The following is a 24,686-nucleotide window of genomic DNA, read 5'->3' as shown; positions in this document are numbered from 1 at the left end:
TTTGAACATTATATTGAAAATAACTATTTTGTCATGAATGAAACCATTAACCTTTCTTGCAGTGATAGATTATGATAGATGTTGTAATAAACAATTACATTACCATTAAATTGAAAAAACCCAACATAATTGTTGTTTTACTTTTTATCACATGAAGAGGAGTTTTCTTCCCTTTACAGACAATTAAATAATTAATATAAAACCAAACCCAAAGCTAAATTCTGAAGACATTTATTTGAAGCAGTATTTATATTAATCTTAAACAATTTAACTAATTAAATCAAGTTTAATGTTCAACAAACAACATGATACAGACAACTAAATCAAGGATAGAAGGATATACTTATATGTTGATTTCCAGTCATAGTGAAATACCAACTATTTCAGCACTTCAAGTTGTTGTTTCATGAAAGTGTTAATTTCAAATCATTTAACACTGATATTTCTATGTGTGGAATGATATTACAATTTTATACTCGACCTCCATTCTTAATTTTATATTTCAAACATGAAGAATTGATGTTAATCATTTTCATCACCAGTGAAATACATATATGGTGGACTATTGACATCAATATTTTTACACAACTCATGGGCCAGTCGACATATATGTAGTATCATAAGAGGACATAACCCGGTGATTTCTGATCACAGGGACTTCGACACAAATTCCCAACTCAAGCTTAATAAATTATGTAGTACATGTATAAGGACTTTGAATTAGGAATTCTTGCCAAGTGCCTGTGGTTTTTAAGTAACTTGAATTATCCTCACACTTCTAAAGGTTGTGTCCATTTATGATGTCTAGCTATAAATAAACAGGCAATTCATGAAAAAGTCACCTTAGGCTAGGATTTCAAAGATTAATGTTTTACGATTTTTTGCAGTAAAAATATTTTGATGTTTTTCTTGTACAATTAAAGATTTATATCATAACAGACACTGTAGCTACAATAACAAGTTGTCACTTGCGCCTTATAGTTGTCAGAAAAGTTTTGTATGCAAGGGCATATTCCTTTGGAGCTTCAAATTGTGGATAATGTCCAATGTCTGGCTTCAACACTGTTATACTTGGGTTGGGTACATTTTCTCTGGAAAAAAAGTGAAAAACAGTTTTATGAAAGTAGCCATATGCAGCGCATATTATTTGAATGTATATGATTTGTATAATATTAATTGTATCTTTATTTCATTCTTTACTTAATGAATTAATAAATACATCAATCATTTAACACAATGAAATGGATTGTATTGTTAACTGTTTTTTTAGTTCGCCATGAGCTAATGCTGTACCCCTGGTGTCTACGTCAGCGTCCCACCCCACATTAAAGTTTTTGGGATTTTTTCGCGTTTTACCATTTTTGTAGACTTAACTTTTTTAGCACCAAAATCCACTTTTAAAGTTTTTGGGATCAGTTTTTGGAAAGCTTCTAAGCCCAAAAGTATACATCTCACACCCTTCTAATTTGGTTTATACATTCATTAGAGGTCTAGAAGTGATGTTATAGCAAAATCATGCAGATAAAAATTGTGATTTTTTTTGCATTTTACCATTTTGTGGACTTAACTTTTTTGGCACCAAAACTCACTTCCAGGAGTGATGTTATGGCAAAATCATGCAGAACCAAATTGTGATTTTTTTTTTTTTTTTTTTTGAACATTCTATCATTTAGTTGACTTAATTTTTTTGGGCACAAAAACCCTCTTTAAAGATTTTGGGGTTAAGTTTTGGAAAGCTTGTAAGTCCACACCCTTCATATTTGGTTTACGTCCATTAGAGGTCTAGGAGCGATATTATGTGACGTACAATTTCAAAATGACATGCTTACCTAGGTATACATACATAAAAAATGAATGCATAGTGTGATTGCTGCCACCGGTGAGCTTTCGCAATCATTGATTGCACTTGTTTATTTTTGTGATTGATTTTATCTTCATAACACTGTGAATTTTATTTGAAAGTTATTTTATTTTCTGACAGTTTTTGTTAAATCAGAATTAATCAGTTTTTAATTCATACCAAGTAAGATGTATTTAAGTTATTATTAATCAAAACTCTAAATTTGTTTTTGTGAACATGACATGTTTCTCTTTTTTATTTAGTTCATACTGACAATTTTACATTAATTCTTTGAACTCTGACCGTCAGATGGTGAAAATGCGGTAAATACTGGCCAAGTTTTTTATACAGCTGCATGTCTTGATTTCTGAGAAATGTTGGCTAGTGTTATTTATAGAAAATACTTATCTATAAGAAATTTGATTGATAGATTCTGAACTGCATGTCTGTAATTACTTTGTAGTAAATGTAGGTCGATGATTATGTTTGTTTACTGGGTTTATTTCCCTGTATTTTGAGGAAGGGTCTCCTTGTAGTAGTTGGTGACTACCCCACTGTACAACATAAGGGAGGCCTGACTCATGCCATCCAGAGCAATTAGGGTAAGGTGTCTTATGCAAGGATACAACCACGACAGCACAGACTAGTCTGGTTCCCTTAACTTCCAGAGAAACACTTGACACCTGAGGTTACATGGCCGTGCTCTAAACACCTGAGCATTTACAGCTTCTTCCAGTGATTATAGAGCTATGCATTTAAAGTGTAGTTGGTGTCACTTACTTGTAAAACTGAATGAAGGCAGGGGGGTTGATAATATCTGCTGGTCCATAGATCATGTGAACTACAAAGAAATATACGACAGTTGTGATTTTAGTCTCAATAAAAGTATGTGGAAAATAATAATTCAACATTCAGTAAGATGTTATTCAAGCTGACAAGCAAGCTTAATATGTAATAGGGAGTGGTTGCTAGATTTATGAAAAAATAATTTCCTATGATTACAGGCCACTGTTAATAATACATGTAATTGTAACTTGGATGTTGGTTTTATGATTTTTTGAAAGAAAAAGTTCTATTGGGACAAGTTGATTTCTACGTTTTAGTCAAATGAAAATCGGCCAATTTCTGATAATGACATTTGTATATGATTATAATGAACATTTATTTACAGAATCACTGTCACTTAACTGTGTACACACCAGGAGAACTTTTCACGCAAGTTCGTCAGTTTGGCACTTACGATTATTCTTATGATTTTCGTAAGTTCTTTTGTGAAAATCACCGTAATCATAAATTTACTCTTATGATCAAAATTACACTAACAAACTTTTGTGAAAAGATCCACTGTATTATGATTTGAATGAAAGGTACAATCAATGTACAATGTATTTAGTACTGAGTACATACATTGACCAATATAATTTTGATAAATATATACACAGGCTATATGCAGACTGAAATATATACCAGAATTTATTAATTATACGTTATTAAATATCATAGTGAGTGATACAGGCCCTTTGAGCCTTGTTTTGCTAGAATGTGTGAAACAAATATCATGAGAATTATTATAATTAGAATTATGTATTAAACTGTAAAATGATATTCCTTGTGATACGAAAGTATTTTAAATTAACTGATTCAATTATCTGCATATTAATTGAGAAGATCACAATGTTATGTTTAAAATTGATTGTTATTGGTTTAATGTTTAATATTGAATTTAACCTAATAAGCACACTTACCCCTATGAACACACTCCTACAAGTCCTGTTACGTCCTATCCCCTTCCATATCAATGACATATTTTGTGAACCCATCAACAGAACTGTTTTACCATTATCATAATATCATGTTATACACCTGATTACATTCTGGAGGCCATTGGTCAAGGTTAAAGAGTTATTAAGGTCATGGCCTCTGACCCCTTCTGCACAGGATGCAAGGAGTATATACATTCCTGTCTGACAGACATTTCCTTGACTAGTTTCTTTGATATTTTCTCTTGAAAGGGGAAGGTGTGCTGAATTAAAACCTTTAAAAAGGATACTGACCTTCGTAATCGGTTAATTTCAAATCTATTTCACATGAAAATTTGTCCTAACCAGTAACCTAAAATGGTTCTATACAACACACCCTGCTTGTATTTTTGTAAGTACAGAGTGCTCTTATTAAGTCAAATACAGTATTGGTTATGAGATGATGTTAACGACATATTCTTATTTATGGATGATGACATTACATGTAACTATATTAGAGGATTGGATTAAACATTTCTTTTATAATACATGTATTTGGTTTTGATTTAATCAGCCTTAGTGGGACTTATCTATGGGAAAGCTGGCCTTAAAAATAAATGTAGAATTTTGATAATGAAGGGGTGTTTCTCCTAACCTGGAATTTAGACTGATTAATCTATGGGGAAACTTAAATTACCTTGTAACGTACAAGTGTAGGTGTGTTTCTCTTTACCTGGGACCTCAGTGGTTCTTATCTATGGGGAGACTTAAATTGCCTTGTAACGTACAAGTGTAGGTGTATTTCTCCTTACCTGGGACCTCAGTGGTTCTTATCTATGGGGAGACTTACCTGTAATGTACAAGTGTAGGTGTATTTCTCCTTACCTGGGACCTAAGTGGTACTTACCTGGTATCTATGGGGAGACTTACCTGTAATGTACAAGTGTAGGTGTATTTGACCTTACCTGGGACCTCAGTGGTTCTTATCTATGGGGAGACTTACCTGTAATGTACAGGTGTAGGCGTATTTCTCCTTACCTGGGACCTCAGTGGTTCTTATCTATGGGGAGACTTACCTTGTAATGTACAGGTGTAGGTGTATTTCTCCTTACCTGGGACCCTTGTAGTCTTTAAGGCACCTACCCATCTATCACTGTACATGGAGCGCTCACTGATGTAGTTTAGAAGGCTGTAATGTATCAAGCTCATAAGGTACAAATACATAGATGTAATATTAATAGGAGGTTTGGTTTATTATTGTTTAACATACAAATACATACAGGACCCAGTCAGATTGTATATCACAGACCAGTACATTTTATATACAGGACTCAGTCAGATTGTACATGATCCAGTCTGATTGTACCGGATCCAATCAGATTGTACAGGATCCAGTCAGATTGTACAGTATCCAGACAGATTGTACAGGACCCAGTCAGATTGTACAGGATCCAGTCAGATTGTACAGTATCCAGTCAGATTGTACGGGATCCAGTATGACAGATTGTACATGATCCAGTCAGATTGTACAGGATCCAGTCAGATTGTACAGGATCCAGTCAGATTGTACCGGATCCAGTCAGATTGTACGGGATCCAGTCAGATGGTACGGGATCCGGTCAGATTGTACGGGATCCAGTCAGATTGTACGGGATCCAGTCAGATTGTACGGGATCCAGTCAGATTGTACAGGATCAAGTCAGATTGTACGGGATCCAGTCAGATTGTACAGGATCCAGTCAGATTGTACAGGATCCAGTCAGATTGTACAGGATCCAGTCAGATTGTACGGGATCAAGTTAGATTGAACAGGATCCAGTCAGATTGTACAGGATCCAGTCAGATTGTACATGATCCAGTCAGATTGTACAGGATCCAGTCAGATTGTACAGGATCCAGTCAGATTGTACAGGATCCAGTCAGATTGTACAGGATCCAGTCTGATTGTACGGGATCCAGTCAGATTGTACGGGATCCAGTCAGATTGTACGGGATCCAGTTAGATTGAACAGGATCCAGTCAGATTGTACATGATCCAGTCAGATTGTACAGGATCAAGTCAGATTGTACGGAATCCAGTCAGATTGTACAGGACCTAGTCAGATTGTACGGGATCCAGTCTGATTGTATGGGATCAAGTTAGATTGAACAGGATCCAGTCAGATTGTACAGGATCCAGTCAGATTGTACGGGATCCAGTCTGATTGTACAGGATCCAGTCAGATTGTACATGATCCAGTCTAATTGTACATGATCCAGTCAGATTGTACAGGATCCAATCAGATTGTACAGGATCCAGTCAGATTGTACGGGATCCAGTCAGATTGTACAGGATCCAGTCAGATTGTACAGGATCCAGTCAGATTGTACAGGATCCAATCAGATTGTACAGGACCTAGTCAGATTGTACGGGATCCAGTCAGATTGTACGGGATCCAATCAGATTGTACAGGATCCAGTCAGATTGTACGGGATCCAGTCAGATTGTACAGGATCCAGTCAGATTGTACAGGATCCAGTCAGATTGTACGGGATCAAGTTAGATTGAACAGGATCCAGTCAGATTGTACATGATCCAGTCAGATTGTACAGGATCCAGTCAGATTGTACAGGATCCAGTCAGATTGTACGGGATCAAGTCAGATTGTACGGGATCCAGTCAGATTGTACAGGACCTAGTCAGATTGTACGGGATCCAGTCTGATTGTATGGGATCAAGTTAGATTGAACAGGATCCAGTCAGATTGTACAGGATCCAGTCAGATTGTACGGGATCCAGTCTGATTGTACAGGATCCAGTCAGATTGTACATGATCCAGTCTAATTGTACATGATCCAGTCAGATTGTACGGGATCCAGTCAGATTGTACAGGATCCAGTCAGATTGTACAGGATCCAATCAGATTGTACAGGATCCAGTCAGATTGTACGGGATCCAGTCAGATTGTACAGGATCCAGTCAGATTGTACGGGATCCAGTCAGATTGTATGGGATCCAGTCAGATTGTATGGGATCCAGTCAGATTGTACGGGATCCAGTCAGATTGTACAGGATCCAGTCAGATTGTACAGGATCCAGTCAGATTGTACGGGATCAAGTTAGATTGAACAGGATCCAGTCAGATTGTACATGATCCAGTCTAATTGTACATGATCCAGTCAGATTGTACAGGATCCAGTCAGATTGTACGGGATCCAGTCAGATTGAACGGGATCCAGTCAGATTGTACATGATCCAGTCAGATTGTACATGATCCAGTCTAATTGTACAGGATCCAATCAGATTGTACGGGATCCAGTCAGATTGTACGGGATCCAGTCTAATTGTACAGGATCCAGTCAGATTGTACAGGATCCAATCAGATTGTACAGGACCTAGTTAGATTGTATGGGACCCAGTCAGATTGTACAGGATCCAGTCAGATTGTATGGGACCCAGTCAGATTGTACAGGATCCAGTCTGATTGTACGGGATCCAGTCAGATTGTACGGGATCCAGTCAGATTGTACGGGATCCAGTCAGATTGTACAGGATCCAGTCAGATTGTATGGGACCCAGTCAGATTGTACAGGATCCAGTCTGATTGTACGGGATCCAGTCAGATTGTAAAGGATCAAGTCAGATTGTACGGTATCCAGTCAGATTGTACGGGAACCAGTCAGATTGTACGGGATCCAGTCAGATTGTACGGGATCCAGTCAGATTGTACAGGATCCAGTCAGATTGTACAGGATCCAGTCAGATTGTACAGGATCCAGTCAGATTGTACAGGATCCAGTCAGATTGTACGGGATCCAGTCAGATTGTACGGGGATCCAGTCAGATTGTATGGGATCCAGTCAGATTGTACGGGATCCAGTCAGATTGTACGGGATCCAGTCAGATTGTACGGGGATCCAGTCAGATTGTACGGGATCCAGTCAGATTGTACGGGATCCAGTCAGATTGTACAGGATCCAGTCAGATTGTACGGGATCAAGTTAGATTGAACAGGATCCAGTCAGATTGTACAGGATCCAGTCAGATTGTACGGGATCCAGTCAGATTGTACAGGATCCAGTCTTAATTGTACAGGATCCAGTCTAATTGTACAGGATCCAGCAAGTTGTACAGGACCCAGTCAGATTGTACAGGATCCAGTCAGATTGTACAGGATCCAGTCAGATTGTACAGGATCCAGTCAGATTGTACAGGACCCAGTATGGCACATGTAGGGAGTCTCATAATTCTATTGGAGGAAACAAAAAAATCCTGTTGCCATTCGGACATGGCCAGGCCGGTCACAGATTTATCTTTCCATGTTTGATTGAGAACTTGAACCCTTGCTGTTTTGACAATGCTGGTTAGTGTTACCCAGTTGACTGTTTAATAACATGTTTTATGAAATGTATATTATTATATTATATACATGTATATATTATGTCATTTTGCAGTTGAAATTTGCTTATCATGCATGAATGATAATAAAAAATAATCTCACCGACTATCTGCCATATTTCCATCTTTGTGAAGTTTTATAGAAAAAAAATCATCAAAATCTTCATCTGAAGGAGGAGTACCAAACAATCTTCCAAGACTGTCAAAAAGGAAAGGCATGCATTGGTTTTCTTTTGAAAAAAAACCCAGAAACAAAACAAATACATAATATTATAGAACATTGTCAAGAAGGGAGAATCCAAATGAATAACCATATGATATCTGCTGTCAACTGTACAGTAACAGTTCCCACGTCACTGCAGAGTAATATGCATTTGATGACCTTGATTATGCCCTCTGCGACAAAGGTAGGTCGGGAATATTGGAATTAGCATGCCCATATGTTGTCCATCCATCTGTCCAGGTGTAGAGACACAATTTCCAAATTGCTGCGGAGTAATGAGCTTGTGACCTTAATTTGGACAAATTATAACCACCCAAGAAATATGACCACAGCATGACAGAAATCTTTTATGCTCCTGTAACAGGAAAGAGAGTAGTGTGCTTCCACCGGGGATCGAACCAGCGACCGTCGGCTTACTGGCCTGCCGCTCTACCGACTGAGCTAAAGGGAAATTCCCTCTAGCGCGAAGCTAGAAGGCGACCATATCATTATGTACAATTAAAACCTGCCACACTCCTATATGTTTCTTAAATCATTTGTAATATCTTTTTCATTCAAATACCTAAACTTTTTTCAACCAAACTTTGTAAAGCAAATGTTTGTAAATCGGTCCACAATATAAATCTGAACAGGTGTGGTTGTGTGACAGAAAGAAGCTCTACTGAACTTATCTACATTTAATTTGGTACATGGAACCATTAACATGTTATTATTATAATTAGTAATAATCAAGAATCCATGAACCTTCTAACTACCTAGTTATCTGATCACAGATCCTGGTCTACATATATATATATATATATATATATATACTTACCTCCTTTTGAAGAAGAATTTGAAGAAGAAAACTTTGGATATCACTGGCCCAATCAGAGGGTTCTTCAGAATCTGTTGGTAAAAAACACGGAATATCAAGATTGTACATAAAATGAAATCTGTTGTTGTCTTTCCATACATTGGTCAGAAATATGAGTAAATTGTCAAGATTGCATGTGCAGAAAACAGAATCTCCGTTGAAGTCTTATATCATGAATTTGTCAAAAATAAGGGTATAAATATTGTTAAGATTGTGCAGAAAATAAAAACTGTGTTGAATTCTTATCATGAATTTGACAGAAATAAGCTTTGGGTATACATAATTGTCAAAATTGTGCAGAAATTAAAACCCTTCTTGTCACAGTGATACATTATAATTACACTGAAATTGACTTATAACTTAAAGCTAATTGGAATTATCTTAATGATTTATTAATATAATGATATTAAATACTTGATTATTTGATGTAAAACTTCAAAAATCTTAGTTGAAGATCAACAAAATTGTAAATCAGCCTGTCCAGTAAACATACTTATCATCACATTGTTTTCTATCACCGGACCCTTCAGGTTTAGCATGATTGCAGCATGATATAATTCGATATCCAAACTGACAAAGTTATTGCAGCATGGTTGCAGCATGATACAGTTCATATGATAAATTAACTAAGTCGACACAGTATGATTGCAGCATGATACAGTTCATATATTCAATTACCTCAATTTTTAAAGCATGGCTGCAGTACATGCTGTACAGAAGCATGATATAATTGCTAACATCATAGAAATTAAAGCATGATTGCAGCATGTGCTGTAATGCAGCAGGGTACCATGCTGCTATGCAGCACATGCTGCAATCATGCTGTGAAACTAGCAGCATGATACCAGCATAAAAGCAGCATGATTCCAGCATATGCTGCATTGCAGTCCATGCTGCAATTTGATAAGGGATACCATAATAAGTGGACCAAATAAATAACTTCAGGGTGTGCTGATCCACAGGGACTTCGCACATATTGCTAACGTACAAACTATTATCAAATATATATACCGGTAGTTACAGACTGTGTGTTGGGAATCCATGCCAAGTCCCTGTGTGCTGAATATATCTGAAGTCTGGACCAATGGGATATATTACATTTATGTGAGTGTATATACAAAGGATGATGAATGTATACATTTAAGTGAGCGTCATGGAGGATATTGAATGGTGTCCACTTGAATATAACATATATTTCTTGAGTATCAGACAGAAAATATTAAATACATGTATTTTTCACAAGTGCACAGTGAAAAATATCAGCACATTCTGTCATACCAGGAAAATATACATGTATGCTATATTGAATAGGAAACCAACTTTATTTCTTTTTATTTCTTTTTTAATGATGAAGTAAGAGAAAAGATAATGCAACAAAAAAGTATTTAGTACCATAATCTGTGACACCTAATCCTTAATCATGAAGTTAAGCTAGACAACATGGCAACGCCATTCTGTCATTTTCTGCTCTTAGCTGGTAAGTTTTGCTAGCATGATTGGTGTCAAATGAGTATTTTACCAAAACATGACAAGTATATTGCAGAAGTGCAGAAAAATAACCACTTATTCTACCTTTGCTTCATTTGCATCTGAACCAAAAAATCAGCAGATTTCAATGCAGCAGTGAATAGAAAGTGATATTATCACTGTCAATGATCTTTATAAGGAATGATGACAAGGATTTATCAATTTGATAATTTCTATTTTATTTCACTTGTAAAACAAAAGTAATAAATACAACTTACCCATTGTATAAGGATCGGGTGATTTGTCTCCGGAAAAATTCCTAGTCAAATTGTAAACGAATGAAAAGGTTTTGATATTTCCTTATATAAATCTTTTCAATAGACAGTTATTAAGAGGAAATGTATTGTAACATATGATAAATAATAATAAAAGAACATGAAACAGTTACTGTGACAGTCGTAAATTTTTATGTAGTAATTTTGTTTGAATTTTAATAACTGCTAAATAGCAACTTAGAAAAGTAAGGGAAAAAAATGTGTTACATACCTCCATTAGAGAGACAAAGCGACAAAACTTTGATCCTGCTATCACCTTTGTTGTGCCTGGAATAAATACACAAACACAATATCAGTTTAATATACATGTAAATCAAACCTTCCAGATTAAACTTTTTAGATTTTAATCATTTCTGAAACAAGATAAACCATTTAATAGTAATCACTTTTTCTGGCCCAGATAGAAGCATACAGTATCTTAATGTAGGAGGAAACAGTACCTAGAGAAAAAACATGATTTATTATATCAATATCTGTTTGTCCAAATAGAGAATTTAAAAAAGAAAATTTGATTGGACATCTGCAGATAGCAAGTTTCCTGGACACTCTGGTTGCTCTTGGACACCTAGTAGAGTCAGATTAACATCTTTCCATGGACATATTTTAATTGGACACTTGATGGTACAACATCTTACAAGTCTCCATGGACACATTCCTGTTTGATTATGATATCTAACAAGTCTCCATGGACATGTTCCTGTTGGATTACGACATCTGACAAGTCTCCATGGACATGTTCCTGTTGGATTACGACATCTTACAAGTCTCCATGGACATGTTCCTGTTGGATTATGATATCTAACAAGTCTCCATGGACACATTCCTGTTGGATTACGACATCTGACAAGTCTCCATGGATTTTGTTTAAAGGCATTAAAGAAAGTACGCAACTGGAAGCCCCACTGCCACCTAATATCTGAAATATTTTACTAAAGTGCATATTGGCAGAACTGACCTTGGTTAAACCTGTTTTGTGTCATTACGTACCTAGCTAGAAGTTCCAGAGCCACTGTGTCACCATAGTCATGTGACAGGATGTGGGCTTGAGTGACACCCAGTTTCAGCAGCAAGGCCTCACCAATATCTGTTTGTTCTGATATCGTAAAGGCATACTGTCCCATCTGTCAAAATACAGCATATACCACTGTCACAGCAATTGAAAGGGTATTCATGTTCTGGGATGTTTATGTCAAATAAACCGTGACACACCATCTAAATATTAACTATATAATTGTGTATATGTAATTACATGTACATGTAATTTGAATTTTACATTATTCAAACAAGGATGGATAGTATTGCAACAGCAATACAAAGTCCCCTGCCTGAGCTAGAAGTGCACCTATTCATTTCCCATTTATTTTGGAAAAATGGTTTTTCGAAAAAAACAAATGTGGGATGCACAACTACATGTTATACTGATCATGTATACCAAGTTTCGTTAAGATCGGAGTAGTACTTTAGGAGGAGTTGTCCGGACAACTATTGCGTGACAGACAGACAGACGGACAGACGGACGGAGGGTAAACCTATAGTCCCCCCGTTTTTCAAACGGCAGGGGACTAATAAATACAATATGATAAATTAAATTAAATTATTTTACTAATCAAAATCAAAATGATCTCATCAATATGTGACAAACTTAACTTTTTTGGGAAAACTAAATGTAATACATTTTAAAATTAATATGTCTCACTATAATATAAGTATTACCGGTTTGTCACTGAACCCAAACCCCAGGAGATCATACATGATGACTTGACTGAACTCAGCCGTCAGATCGTCCAACACCTGGTAAAACAACAGTAATCAATATGAGTAAAACATCAAATATAAATATTGAACATGATTACAGTACCATATACTGTAACAATTTAAAATAAACAACAACTTTGATATGTATATAGTCAAATTATCAGACTGACAATGTACAGGAGAATGGCAAGAGATTTGAGAGATATGCCACTTAATGTTAATTAGTCCTCAGTATAACCAAGAAAAGACGTTGATGCTGACCTTGTTCCAGTCGAAGCTTGACGTAGGATACCCATGAAATATAAGTACAGCTCCCTTATCTGGATTTTTTCCTTTTTCATCTACAAAAGCACACACCATGCATCTGACATTTAAAACTCAAATTTAGAATATCTATGAAGACCTTCTAGTATGTCAAAACAAAGTCATATATAAATCTTTCCTCAAATACATGTATTTTTACCTCATTGGGCAAAAGTATCAATCAAAGGTATTAACCTCAGTGACAGTGTTATTAACCTCATTAACTCTAAATGTAATCTTGGCTATTGACCTATTTAAGGGTCATCTATATAGCAGAATAATGTTGAATTTCAAACACAAATAAATAGCTTAAAAATTGCACAAAAATAGTCATGTTATATACCAAAATGTTTGTTTGGACATGTAGTGTCTTCAAATCACAAATAATTTGATGTAGATGCTAACAATTTCTTCTTTAGAGTTACTTTGTGGTAAGTTGTAGCATGGAATAATTCTAAGCCACAAAAATAACCAAACCTGAAAAATAGCCCAGATGTCATGCTCACAGTTGTCTATAGCACAGGGTAGGAGCATTTGTTTGACCGGATTTGACTTTATGTAGGTATAAACACATATTTAGTTTTGACCTTGAAATGCAAATGGCGGCTGTGGATGATATTACACAAATATGGCATAAAAGGAGGCATTTCAGCCATTAAAAATGCTCCTATATAATACATTTAAGACATCCGATTATAGTAAGAATGACCATTTTAAGACAAATTGTCAAACTGGTGAGTTTTGGGCCTTTTTCAGAAATATATATCTTTTACTCCAAACTCAACGGATGAACATTTTTTCCTAAAAACAGTCTTCCTGCCATGTCTAGAGTTCTCTATAGTATCTAATATGAGCATTTTTGACGTTTGAAATACCTTCTTATATGCCATAATTGTCTGATCTTATTCACAACCGCCATTTGCATTTCAAGGTCTAAATAAAATCAGTGTTAATACATATCATAAAGTCCAATCTAGTCAAACCAATGCTCCTATTTTGTGCTTTAGACCCTTGTGAGCAAAACGACATGACTGTTTTGCACAATAAATGAGATACAAATGAGTTAATTATGTCCCCCTGAAACATGCATTTTTCTCATGTTTTGTTGAAATTTACGAACTACTGAACAAATTGAATGTCAACAGCAAGGCCCACAGTTTGACATGATACATATCAAAATTTTATCAAGTTATTTTTATTAAATAACACCCTAGTTGGGATGTATAGCCTTGTAAAATATCAACTGTTTTGGCTGGATTTGCTGTTTAGATGCCCCTTAAACAGTAATAATGTTATGTCATTTTTTTAGTAAACTTTTAATAAATATACTATCTCGGACATCTTTTGATATATACTATTAAATAATACCAGTTATATGTTGTTTTCAACAGCTGTACTGTACCGTTTTTAGTAGACTGGCCACCAGCCCCTAACATTTTTGTTAGAACTGCTCCACTAAATTTAATACTAGATTATCTCCCCCTAGATTCAAACTTAGGCTAGAATCAGACATATCCTAGTGACCAAAATCATAAAGGTCAATTTTATTTATAATTTTAATATTCTACAGACAGGGAGCCAGTCTACGTTTTTAGTTATACATGTTCATGTATTATAAAAGTGGAGAGCATAGGTCACCTTATTTTTAATTCCTTTAACATAGTAGTAGCATCAAGGAGTACTCGGTATACGAAAGGTTGCTTGTTCGAAGCCCGGCATAAGCAGGGTATTTGTCATTATTGATTCATATTACAATATGGTAGTTGTATAATACAACTAATCAGTTAAGTTGTCACTTTTAAAACTTTAGCAGAAGTCAAATCACCATTACTCAGAAATATAAAGGGTGGAAACACATGTGAAACAGACCTGACTCTCCAAAGTCAAAACTTAATTGAGGGTGTCTGAAACTTTGTCTCATCATTACAATGACATGCATGCTTATAAACTCTTGATCTGTCTGGAGGTAAGTTCTAATGCTAGATAATTGTCCAACTAGATGAATTGCTCAGGCTATATTTAATAATATTGTTGGCTATTATAAGCTTTAGCAATGACAGTCAGCAGACAGATTTCTGGCTAAACTTTTCTGCAGAGAAAATTATAAAAAGAAACATTTTCTGTATACTATTAGAAAAGGTCAGCAAATTTCAAATTAAGCCTAAATGAATATCCATTTTTTAAAGTCTGAATTAACATCCATTTTTCATTGAAATATACCTATATAGAATATATCATGGTTGTTAAATTTGAAGAAACTGCCTCTATCCTTCCAGAGTCTGGCCCGGTCTGTCAGTGGCGGGTTTGGAAGTATCGTCAAAACTACAGCTAACAATACTGCCACAAATGCTGTATAGAGTAACCAACCCATCTTCTACAACAACTGTAATAAAAAACAAGAGATCCCAGAGGGATCTTGGCGCCCACCATTGAATGATCTTCATAGGTTCCATGTCAGATTGATCTTTTCTCTACTTTTCCCTTCCTCTAAGTCTTACTAATCTGTGTAAATTCAGAAACAGCCCTCTATAGCTAGTACTTTTCAAACAAGGGGAACCTATATATAAAATTTAAGATTTAGCGATAATGGCTGTCTGTCAACCATGTTGTTTTTGGATTGGTCCCAATATGCAAAACTAGGCACTGAGGGGAACCTACATATGAAATTTGAGAAAGATCCCTTCAGTGCTTTCTGAGAATTAGCGATAACAAACTTCAATTGTCAAAATCCAAGATGGCTACCTGTCGGCCATGTTGTTTTCCGATTGGTCTCAAAATGCAATATGCATAACTAGGTACTAAGGGGAACCTACATATGAAATTTGAGAAAGATCCCTTCATTACTTTCTGAGAAATAGCGATAACAAACTTCAATTGTCAAAATCCAAGATGGCTGCCTGTCGGCCATGTTGTTTTCCGATTGGTCTCAAAATGCAATATGCATAAATAGGCACCAAAAGGAACCTACATATGAAATTTGAAAAAGATCCCTTCAGTGCTTTCTGAGAAATAGCGATAACAAACTTCAATTGTCGAAATCCAAGATGGCTGCCTGTCGGCCATGTTGTTTTCCGATTAGTCTCAAAATGCAATATGCATAACTTAGCATCAAGGGGAACCTATATATGAAATTTGAGAAAGATCCCTTCAGTACTTTCTCAGAAATAGCGATAACAAACTTCAATTGTCAAAATCCAAGATGGCTGCCTGTCGGCCATGTTGTTTTCCGATTGGTCTCAAAATGCAATATGCATAACTAGGCACCAGGGGGAACCTAGATATGAAATTTCAGGAATATCCCTTCATTAGTTTCTTAGAAATAGCGATAACAAATTTCAATTGTCGAAATCCAAGATGGCTACCTGTCAGCCATGTTGTTTTCCGATCAGTCTCAAAATGCAATATGCATAACAAGGCACCAGGGGGAACCTACATATGAAATTTCAGGAATATCCCTTCAGTACTTTCTCAGAAATAGCGATAACAAACTTCAATTGTCAAAATCCAAGATGGCTGCCTGTCGGCCATGTTGTTTTCTGATTGGTCTCAAAATGCAATATGCATAACTAGACACCGCGGGGAACCTACATATGAAATTTCAGTAAGATCCCTTCATTAGTTTCTTAGAAATAGCGACAACAAACTTCAATTGTCGAAATCCAAGATGGCTGCCTGTCGGCCATGTTGTTTTCCGATTAGTCTCAAAATGCAATATGCATAACTAAGCATCAAGGGAAACCTACATATGAAATTTGAGAAAGATCCATTCTGTACTTTATGAGGAATAGCGATAACAAACTTCAATTGTCAAAATCCAAGATGGCTGCCTGTCGGTCATGTTGTTTTCTGATTGGTCTCAAAATGCAATATGCATAACTACGCCCCAAGAGGAACCTACATATGAAATTTGGGAAAGATCCCTTCAGTGCTTTCTGAGAATTAGCGATAACAAGTTTCAATTGTCAAAATCTAAGATGGCTGCCTGTCGGCCATGTTGTTTTACGATTAGTCTCAAAATGCAATATGAATAACTAGGCACCCAGGGGAACCTACATATGAAAATTTGAGAAAGATCCCTTCATTACTTTCTGAGAAATAGCGATAACAAACTTCAATTGTCAAAATCTAAGATGGCTGCCTGTCGGCCATGTTGTTTTCCGATAGGTCTCAAAATGTAATATGCACAACTAGGCACCAAGGGGAACCTACATATGAAATTTGAGAAAGATCCATTCAGGACTTTTTGAGAAATAGCGATAACAAACTTCAATTGTCAAAATCCAAGATGGCCGCCTCTCGGCCATGTTGTTTTCCGATTGGTCTCAAAATGCAATATGCATAACTAGGCACCAGGGGGACCTACATATGAAATTTGAGAAAGAACCCTTCAGTACTTTCTCAGAAATAGCGATAACAAACTTCAATTATCAAAATCCAAGATGGCTGCCTGTCGGCCATGTTGTTTTCCGATTGGTCTCAAAATGCAATATGCATAACTAGGCACCAGGGGGAACCTACATATGAAATTTGAGAAAGATCCCTTCAGTACTTTCTCAGAAATAGCGATAACAACTTCAATTGTCAAAATCCAAGATGGCTGCCTGTCGGCCATGTTGTTTTCCGATTGGTCTCAAAATGCAATATGCATAACTAGGCACCAAGGGGAACCCACATATGAAATTTGAGAAAGATCCCTTCCGTACTTTCTGAGGATTAGAGATAACAAGAATTGTTTACGGACGGACGGACGGACGGACGGACGGAAGGAGGGACGGACGGACGGACCACGGACCACGGACGCAGGGCGATTTGAATAGCCCACCATCTGATGATGGTGGGCTAAAAAGTAGTATATGGTATGCAATTGGTATAAATTTTGATTATCTAAAATTATTTTTCATTTTATTAATTAGCCCAATTTTACTCTGGCCCTGTCACCACCGGAATCGGAACGCAATGGACCGAAAAGACCACATATGCTTTATTGTGTTTTTCTTCCTGCATAGTTTAAATTAAGACAAGAGATCCCAGAGGGATCTTGGCGCCCACCATTGAATGATCTTTATAGGTTCCATGTCAGATTGATCTTTTCTCTACTTTTCCCTTCTTCTAAGTCTTACTAATCTGTGTTAATTCAGAAACAGCCCTCTAGATCTAGTACTTTTCAAACAAGGGGAACCTATATATAAAATTTAAGATTTAGCGATAATGGCTGTCTGTCGGCCATGTTGTTTTCCAATTGGTCCCAAAATGCAATACCAGGGACCAAGGGGAACCTACATATGAAATTTGAGAAAGATCCCTTCAGTACCTTCTGTACAATAGCGATAACAAACTTCAATTTTCAAAATACAAGAGATCCCAGAGGGATCTTGGCGCCCACCATTGAATGTTCTTCATAGGTTCCATGTCAGGTTGATCTTTTCTCTACTTTTCTCTTCTTCTAAGTCTTACTAATCTGTGTAAATTCAGAAGAAACCTCTAGTACTTTTCAAACAAGGGAAACCTATATATAAAATTTAAGATTCAGGCACCAAGGGGAACCTATATATGGAATTTGAGAAAGATTCCTTCAGTACTTTCTGAGAAATAGCGATAACAAACTTCAATTGTCAAAATCCAAGATGGCTGCCTGTCGGCCATGTTGTTTTCCGATTAGTCTCATAATGCAATATGCATAACTAGGCACGAAGGGGAACCTACATATGAAATTTCAGGAAGATCCCTTCAGTGCTTTCTGAGAATTAGCGATAACAAACTTCAATTGTCAAAATCCAAGATGACTGCCTGTCGGCCATGTTGTTTTCTGATTGGTCTCAAAATGCAATATGCATAACTAGGCACCAAGGGAAACCTACATATGAAATTTGAGAATGATCCCTTCAGTACTTTTTCAGAAATAGCGATAACAAACTTCAATTGTCAAAATCCAAGATGGCTGCCTGTCGGCCATGTTGTTTTCTGATTGGTCTCAAAATGCAATATGCATAACTAGGCACCAAGGGGAACCTACATATGAAATTTGAGAAAGATCCCTTCAGTACTTTCTCAGAAATAGCGATAACAAACTTCAATTGTCAAAATCCAAGATGGCTGCCTGTCGGCTAGGTTGTTTTCCGATCGGTCCCAAAATGCAATATGCATAACAAGGCACCAAGGGGAACCTACATATGAAATTTGAGAAAGATCCCTTCAGTACTTTCTCAGAAATAGCGATAACAAACTTCAATGGTCAAAATCCAAGATGGCTGCCTGTCGGCCATGTTGTTTTCTGATCAATCCCAAAATCCAATATGCATAACTAGGCACCAAGGGAAACCCACATATGAAATTTGAGAAATATCCCTTCAGTACTTTCTCAGAAATAGCGATAACAAACTTCAATTGTCAAAATCCAAGATGGCCGCCTGTCGGCCATGTTGTTTTCCGATCGATCCCAAAATGCAATATGCATAACTAGGCACCAAGGGAAACCAACATATGAAATTTGAGAAAGATCCCTTCAGTACTTTCTCAGAAATAGCGATAACAAACTTCAATGGTCAAAATCCAAGATGGCTGCCTGTCGGCCATGTTGTTTTCCGATCGGTCCCAAAATGCAATATGCATAACTAGTAACCAAGGGAAACCCACATATGAAATTTGAGAAATATCCCTTCAGTACTTTCTCAGAAATAGCGATAACAAACTTCAATGGTCAAAATCCAAGATGGCTGCCTGTCGGCCATGTTGTTTTCCGATCGGTCCCAAAATGCAATATGCATAACTAGGCACCAAGTGAAACCCACATATGAAATTTGAGAAAGATCCCTTCAGTACTTTCTCAGAAATAGCGATAACAAACTTCAATGGTCAAAATCCAAGATGGCTGCCTGTCGGCCATGTTGTTTTCCGATCGATCCCAAAATGCAATATGCATAACTAGGCACCAAGGGAAACCAACATATGAAATTTGAGAAAGATCCCTTCAGTACTTTCTAAGAAATAGCGATAACAAACTTCAATGGTCAAAATCCAAGATGGCTGCCTGTCGGCCATGTTGTTTTCCGATCGGTCCCAAAATGCAATATGCATAACTAGGCACCAAGGGAAACCCACATATGAAATTTGAGAAATATCCCTTCAGTACTTTCTCAGAAATAGCGATAACAAACTTCAATGGTCAAAATCCAAGATGGCTGCCTGTCGGCCATGTTGTTTTCCGATCGGTCCCAAAATGCAATATGCATAACTAGGCACCAAGGGGAACCTACATATGAAATTTGAGAAAGATCCCTTCAGTACTTTCTGAGGATTAGCGATAACAAGAATTGTTTACGGACGGACGGACGGAGGGACGGACGACGGACCACGGACGCAGGGCGATTTGAATAGCCCACCATCTGATGATGGTGGGCTAAAAACTAAGCTTATTATTTCCCAAAACCTGTGTGAATTATATTAAATTCAAAAATTCATTATTTATTAATTACAAGAGATCCCAGAGGGATCTTGGCGCCCACCATTGAATGATCTTTATAGGTTCCATGTCAGATTGATCTTTTCCCTACTTTTCCCTTCCTCTAAGTCTTACTTATCTGTGTAAATTCAGAAACAGCCCTCTAGTACTATTCAAACAAGGGGAACCTATATATAGAATTTAAGATTTAGCTATAATGGCTGTCTGTCGGCCATGTTGTTTTCGTATTGGTCCCAGTATGCAAAACTAGGCACTGAGGGGAACCTACATATGAAATTTGAAAAAGATCCCTTCAGTACTTTCACAGAAATAGCGATAACAAACTTCAATTGTCAAAATCCAAGATGGCTGCCTGTCAGCCATGTTGTTTTCTGATTAGTCTCAAAATGCAATATGCATAACTAGGCACTGAGGGGAACCTGCATATGTAATTTCAGAAAGATCCCTTCATTACTTTCTGAGAAATAGCGATAACAAATTTTAATTGTCAAAATCCAAGATGGCTGCCTGTCAGCAATTTTGTTTTCTGATTGGTCTCAAAATGCAATATGCATAAGTAGGCACCAAGGGGAACCTCCATATGAAATTTGAGAAAGATCCCTTCAGTTCTTTCACAGAAAAAGAGATAACAAACTTCAATTGTCAAAATCCAAGATGGCTGCCTGTCGGCCATGTTGTTTTCCGATCGGTCTCAAAATGCAATATGCATAACTAGGCACTGAGGGGAACATGCATATGAAATTTCAGAAAGATCCCTTCATTACTTTCACAGAAATAGCGATAACAAACTTTAATTGTCAGAATCCAAGATGGCTGCCTGTCGGCCATGTTGTTTTCTAATTAGTCTCAAAATGCAATATGCATAACCAGGAACAAAGAGAAACCTGCATATGAAATTTGAGAAAGATCCCTTCAGTACTTTCACAGAAATAGCGATAACAAACTTCAATTGTCAAAATCCAAGATGGCTGCCTGTCGGCCATTTTGTTTTCCGATTGGTCCCAAAATGCAATATGCATAACTAGGCACCAAAGGGAACCTATATATGAAATTTGAGAAAGATCCCTTCAGTACTTTCTCAGAAATAGCGATAACAAACTCAAATTGTCAAAATCCAAGATGGCTGCCTGTCGGCCATGTTGTTTTCCGATTGGTCCCAAAATGCAATATGCATAACTAGGCACCAAAGGGAACCTACATATGAAATTTGAGAAAGATCCCTTCAGTACTTCCTCAGAAATAGCGATAACAAACTCCAAATGTCAAAATCCAAGATGGCTGCCTGTCGGCCATGTTGTTTTCTGATCGGTCCCAAAATGCAATATGCATAACTAGGCACCAAGGGGAACCTACATATGAAATTTGAGAAAGATCCCTTTTGTGCTTTCTGAGAAATAGCGATAACAAACTTCAATTGTCAAAATCCAAGATGGCTGCCTGTCGGCCATGTTGTTTTCCGATTGGTCTCAAAATGCAATATGCATAACTAGGCACCAAGGGGAACATATCTATGAAATTTGAGAAAGATCCCTTCAGCACTTTCTGAGAAATAGCAATAACAAACTTCAATTGTCAAAATCCAAGATGGCTGCCTGTCGGCCATGTTGTTTTCCGATCGGTCCCAAAATGCAATATGCACAACTAGGCACCAAGGGGAACCTACATATGAAATTTGAGAAAGATCCCATCAGTACTTTCTCAGAAATAGCGATAACAAGCATTGTTTACGGACGGAGGGACGGACGGACGGACGGACGGACGGACGGAGGGACGGAGGGACGGACGGACGGACGACGGACCACGGACGCAGGGCGATTTGAATAGCCCACCATCTGATGATGGTGGGCTAAAAAACCATTTTAAATAATGACAATGATATAACATATATCTAGGTTGGTTCATCAGTATGGAGGTTTAAGTCAAAAGTATATACATCTTGTACATGTTACCTCATTATCAGCAATGTTACATTGACTGTTTTGAAGAGCAATTTTATTTCTGAGCGAGTTTACATATAAATCATGCACTTCTCTGCTTTTTGTAATTCATGGGAAAGTGTCTATTTCAAAACAGATTATCAAATTGTGTAATACAAATAGATACGTAAGTTTCAAACATGAACTTCTATATACTGGGGTATACAGTACATCATGTAAACCATTTGCAATTTAAATAGCATGGGTGAGCAAAATATATGATAAAAGTGAATCATTCATTTTGAAACAGCCATTTTACACTCAGAGAATTTCTCTTTATGAACACATTTTTCTAAAACCATTCCAATCACAGGCCTTCTCAACTAGCTCGTCCGTCAAAATACCTAAGATTTAATGGGTGTAGTATACTGTACATACACATGCATATCCAATCGAAGCCTATCTGTGTTTCAATTTACATAACATTTATCAACAATTTCATTTAAGACATTTCAGTGGTAATGCTTAATGCTATCAACTCTCTGTATCTACCTACATGTACCAGTTCAATATAATGTATGCATAACTACTTAATTACAGTTGAGTGTAAGCTAACCTCTACCCTAGTGCACTAAGTAGTGTAGTGCACTACATTTAAACTACAGGTAAACTATGTATATAAGAAATCTTTTAAGAAAAATTAATGATAAAAAACCCACTACAAATCCAACTGATAGAGTTTTAATTCCTCTTGTGCAATATACATGTATAATAAAATATAAATATAAGAACCGCATGCAATTTTATTTTGAGTTAATATTAGATAAAATTTTATCAACATTTAAATATACCTGGTAACGTCAGGATGACAGATATAAGGCAGTCAATTTACACAGGTCTGTATATGTAACAATTAAATATTCCCACGGTTCTGAAGTATAGGGGGAATAGTTCATCTTATCTGGCACATAGTGCACATGCGCTTCTATAGGCCTAGGTTAGGACATGTATACGTGGTGTAGGGGGTCATTCTCTAGCTTGCTGTCTAACAGTGCAGCTAGTTCATGCTAAATTTTTGCTTGATATTATGTTTATATTAACAAGTTTTTTAAAGATTATTTCAATACAGTTGCCTGCATTTCGGTCGTTTCTGTAGCCTTGCTACATGGTCTTGCTGTTAGGCATTTCGGGGAGTCAGTGTTATCTTGACAATACATTGTACGTTTATAGGGAATATTTTGTGTCCACATGTGCATCTTATCTTAAGAAATTGCAGTTGAGTGACTTTTTCGGTTTTCTTGACACCGGTCCCTGTGTTGGCCTGGAGAAGGTATCGTAGTTAGAGATAATTGATTCCTTCCAAGTTTTTTTTTCCTTGGCGCGCGATACATTCGATGATGGGGCATGTATGGAGCGTCTGGGACGCTTGTGTGGGTACGGAGGGTGCGAGATATATAGGAGCGTTTGTATTACGTTTGCCTGAGTGCGTATGAAAAAATAAATCATTAAACGCCCACTGCACTAATTACAGACGAGCTAGTACGGCAAACAGATATTTGTGTGAATTGGTGTTGTTATTTCGGATACGAAGTGGATTCAGATTATTAGACCTACATTGTACAGGTGTATCTAACACTGGTGTCCAATGGCACTGTCCATAATCTGTATAGGGGGATTTGTGGTCACACCTGACTGGACGTAGTGCACTACTAGTTTACCTGTAGCTTAAATGTAGTGCACTACCAGTTTAAACGTAGTGCACTAGGAGTGCACTAGTGTGTAAAGGTTAGCTTTCACTCAACTGTATATACAGAAGTACATGCATGTGTAACAGTACGGTCAGTAGAGGAAAATGTAACGACAAGACCATGACTCAAACCCAGGACCTCTGAACTCCAGACGGAGACTCTAACCATTTGAACTACCTTGCCATCGCCGTAAGCCCCGTCCAGTTCTGCTACACATATGTATATGTACAATGTTTTCATTGTAAATCAGGATACACATGCAACATAGTATATACATTAGTCAATGTAACCCGTACATATCATATGCACATGCAAACGTTCTACTAACATACAATGTGACTATACCTACTGAAAATAAAAAGAAATAACATGCAGCAATTCACGGAAATAGAATGTAACTCTATTGAACTTCCTAGTAAACAGAAAGTAGAAATTAGGCTATGTATCAAAGGTCAGAATACAACTGTACATTCAATTATTTTGACATATGTCGAACATATAACAATTATTGTGGTATTAATCACATATTTTGCCAGTATCCAGATCCGTTCACACAACGTTGATTTATGGGCCTACTTAATGACCTACCTCCCATACATGTAAGCACGTGTTGTGATAAAAAATGTAAATATATCCCACAAGTCTTTGTACCGGAAATAAATTTGAA

The 24,686-nt window shown here is 36.9% G+C and overlaps 1 protein-coding gene and 1 long non-coding RNA gene across 6 annotated transcripts; both read right to left on the bottom strand.

Annotated features, from left to right (window-relative positions):
• Positions 1-215: 215 nt before the first annotated feature.
• LOC117331717 (mesoderm-specific transcript homolog protein-like) lies at positions 216-24,666 on the bottom strand. Of its 5 annotated transcripts, none has more exons than XM_033890568.1 (12): positions 24,608-24,666; positions 15,117-15,279; positions 12,855-12,934; positions 12,552-12,629; positions 11,826-11,959; positions 11,050-11,105; positions 10,782-10,822; positions 8,998-9,068; positions 8,061-8,156; positions 4,692-4,768; positions 2,621-2,681; positions 216-1,091 (listed from the first exon to the last, which is right to left on the bottom strand). In XM_033890568.1, exons 2-12 carry the CDS (start codon positions 15,265-15,267, stop codon positions 965-967), a joined length of 972 nt encoding a protein of 323 aa, XP_033746459.1. In that variant the 5' UTR covers positions 15,268-15,279; positions 24,608-24,666; the 3' UTR covers positions 216-964. The 5 variants fall into 5 exon arrangements, with proteins under 5 accessions (XP_033746459.1, XP_033746460.1, XP_033746462.1 ...); XM_033890569.1 differs by lacking the exon at positions 24,608-24,666 and adding an exon at positions 24,544-24,601; XM_033890571.1 differs by lacking the exon at positions 24,608-24,666 and adding an exon at positions 24,369-24,499.
• Positions 3,267-4,682, bottom strand: LOC117331718. The gene is made up of 2 exons (XR_004533641.1): positions 4,552-4,682; positions 3,267-4,471 (listed from the first exon to the last, which is right to left on the bottom strand). It is a non-coding gene; the product is annotated as an uncharacterized LOC117331718 (long non-coding RNA).
• Positions 24,667-24,686: the final 20 nt, after the last annotated feature.

Source organism: Pecten maximus, chromosome 7 (genome assembly GCF_902652985.1).
Source record: "Pecten maximus chromosome 7, xPecMax1.1, whole genome shotgun sequence".
NCBI lineage: Eukaryota > Metazoa > Mollusca > Bivalvia > Pectinida > Pectinidae > Pecten > Pecten maximus.
This window is presented reverse-complemented; position numbering and strand designations above follow the sequence as displayed.

What these genes read in the sequence shown, in the direction of transcription:
- LOC117331717 (XM_033890568.1), bottom strand. Translation starts at nt 15,267, where the DNA reads ATGGGTTGGTTACTCTATACAGCATTTGTGGCAGTATTGTTAGCTGTA. An exon ending in ACCCGATCCTTATACAATGG is followed by an intron (nt 9,069 to 10,781) that starts GTAAGTTGTATT and finishes TTTTACCAACAG; the next exon opens with ATTCTGAAGAACCCTCTGAT. An exon ending in GCCTTCATTCAGTTTTACAA is followed by an intron (nt 1,092 to 2,620) that starts GTAAGTGACACC and finishes CTTTTTTTCCAG; the next exon opens with AGAAAATGTACCCAACCCAA.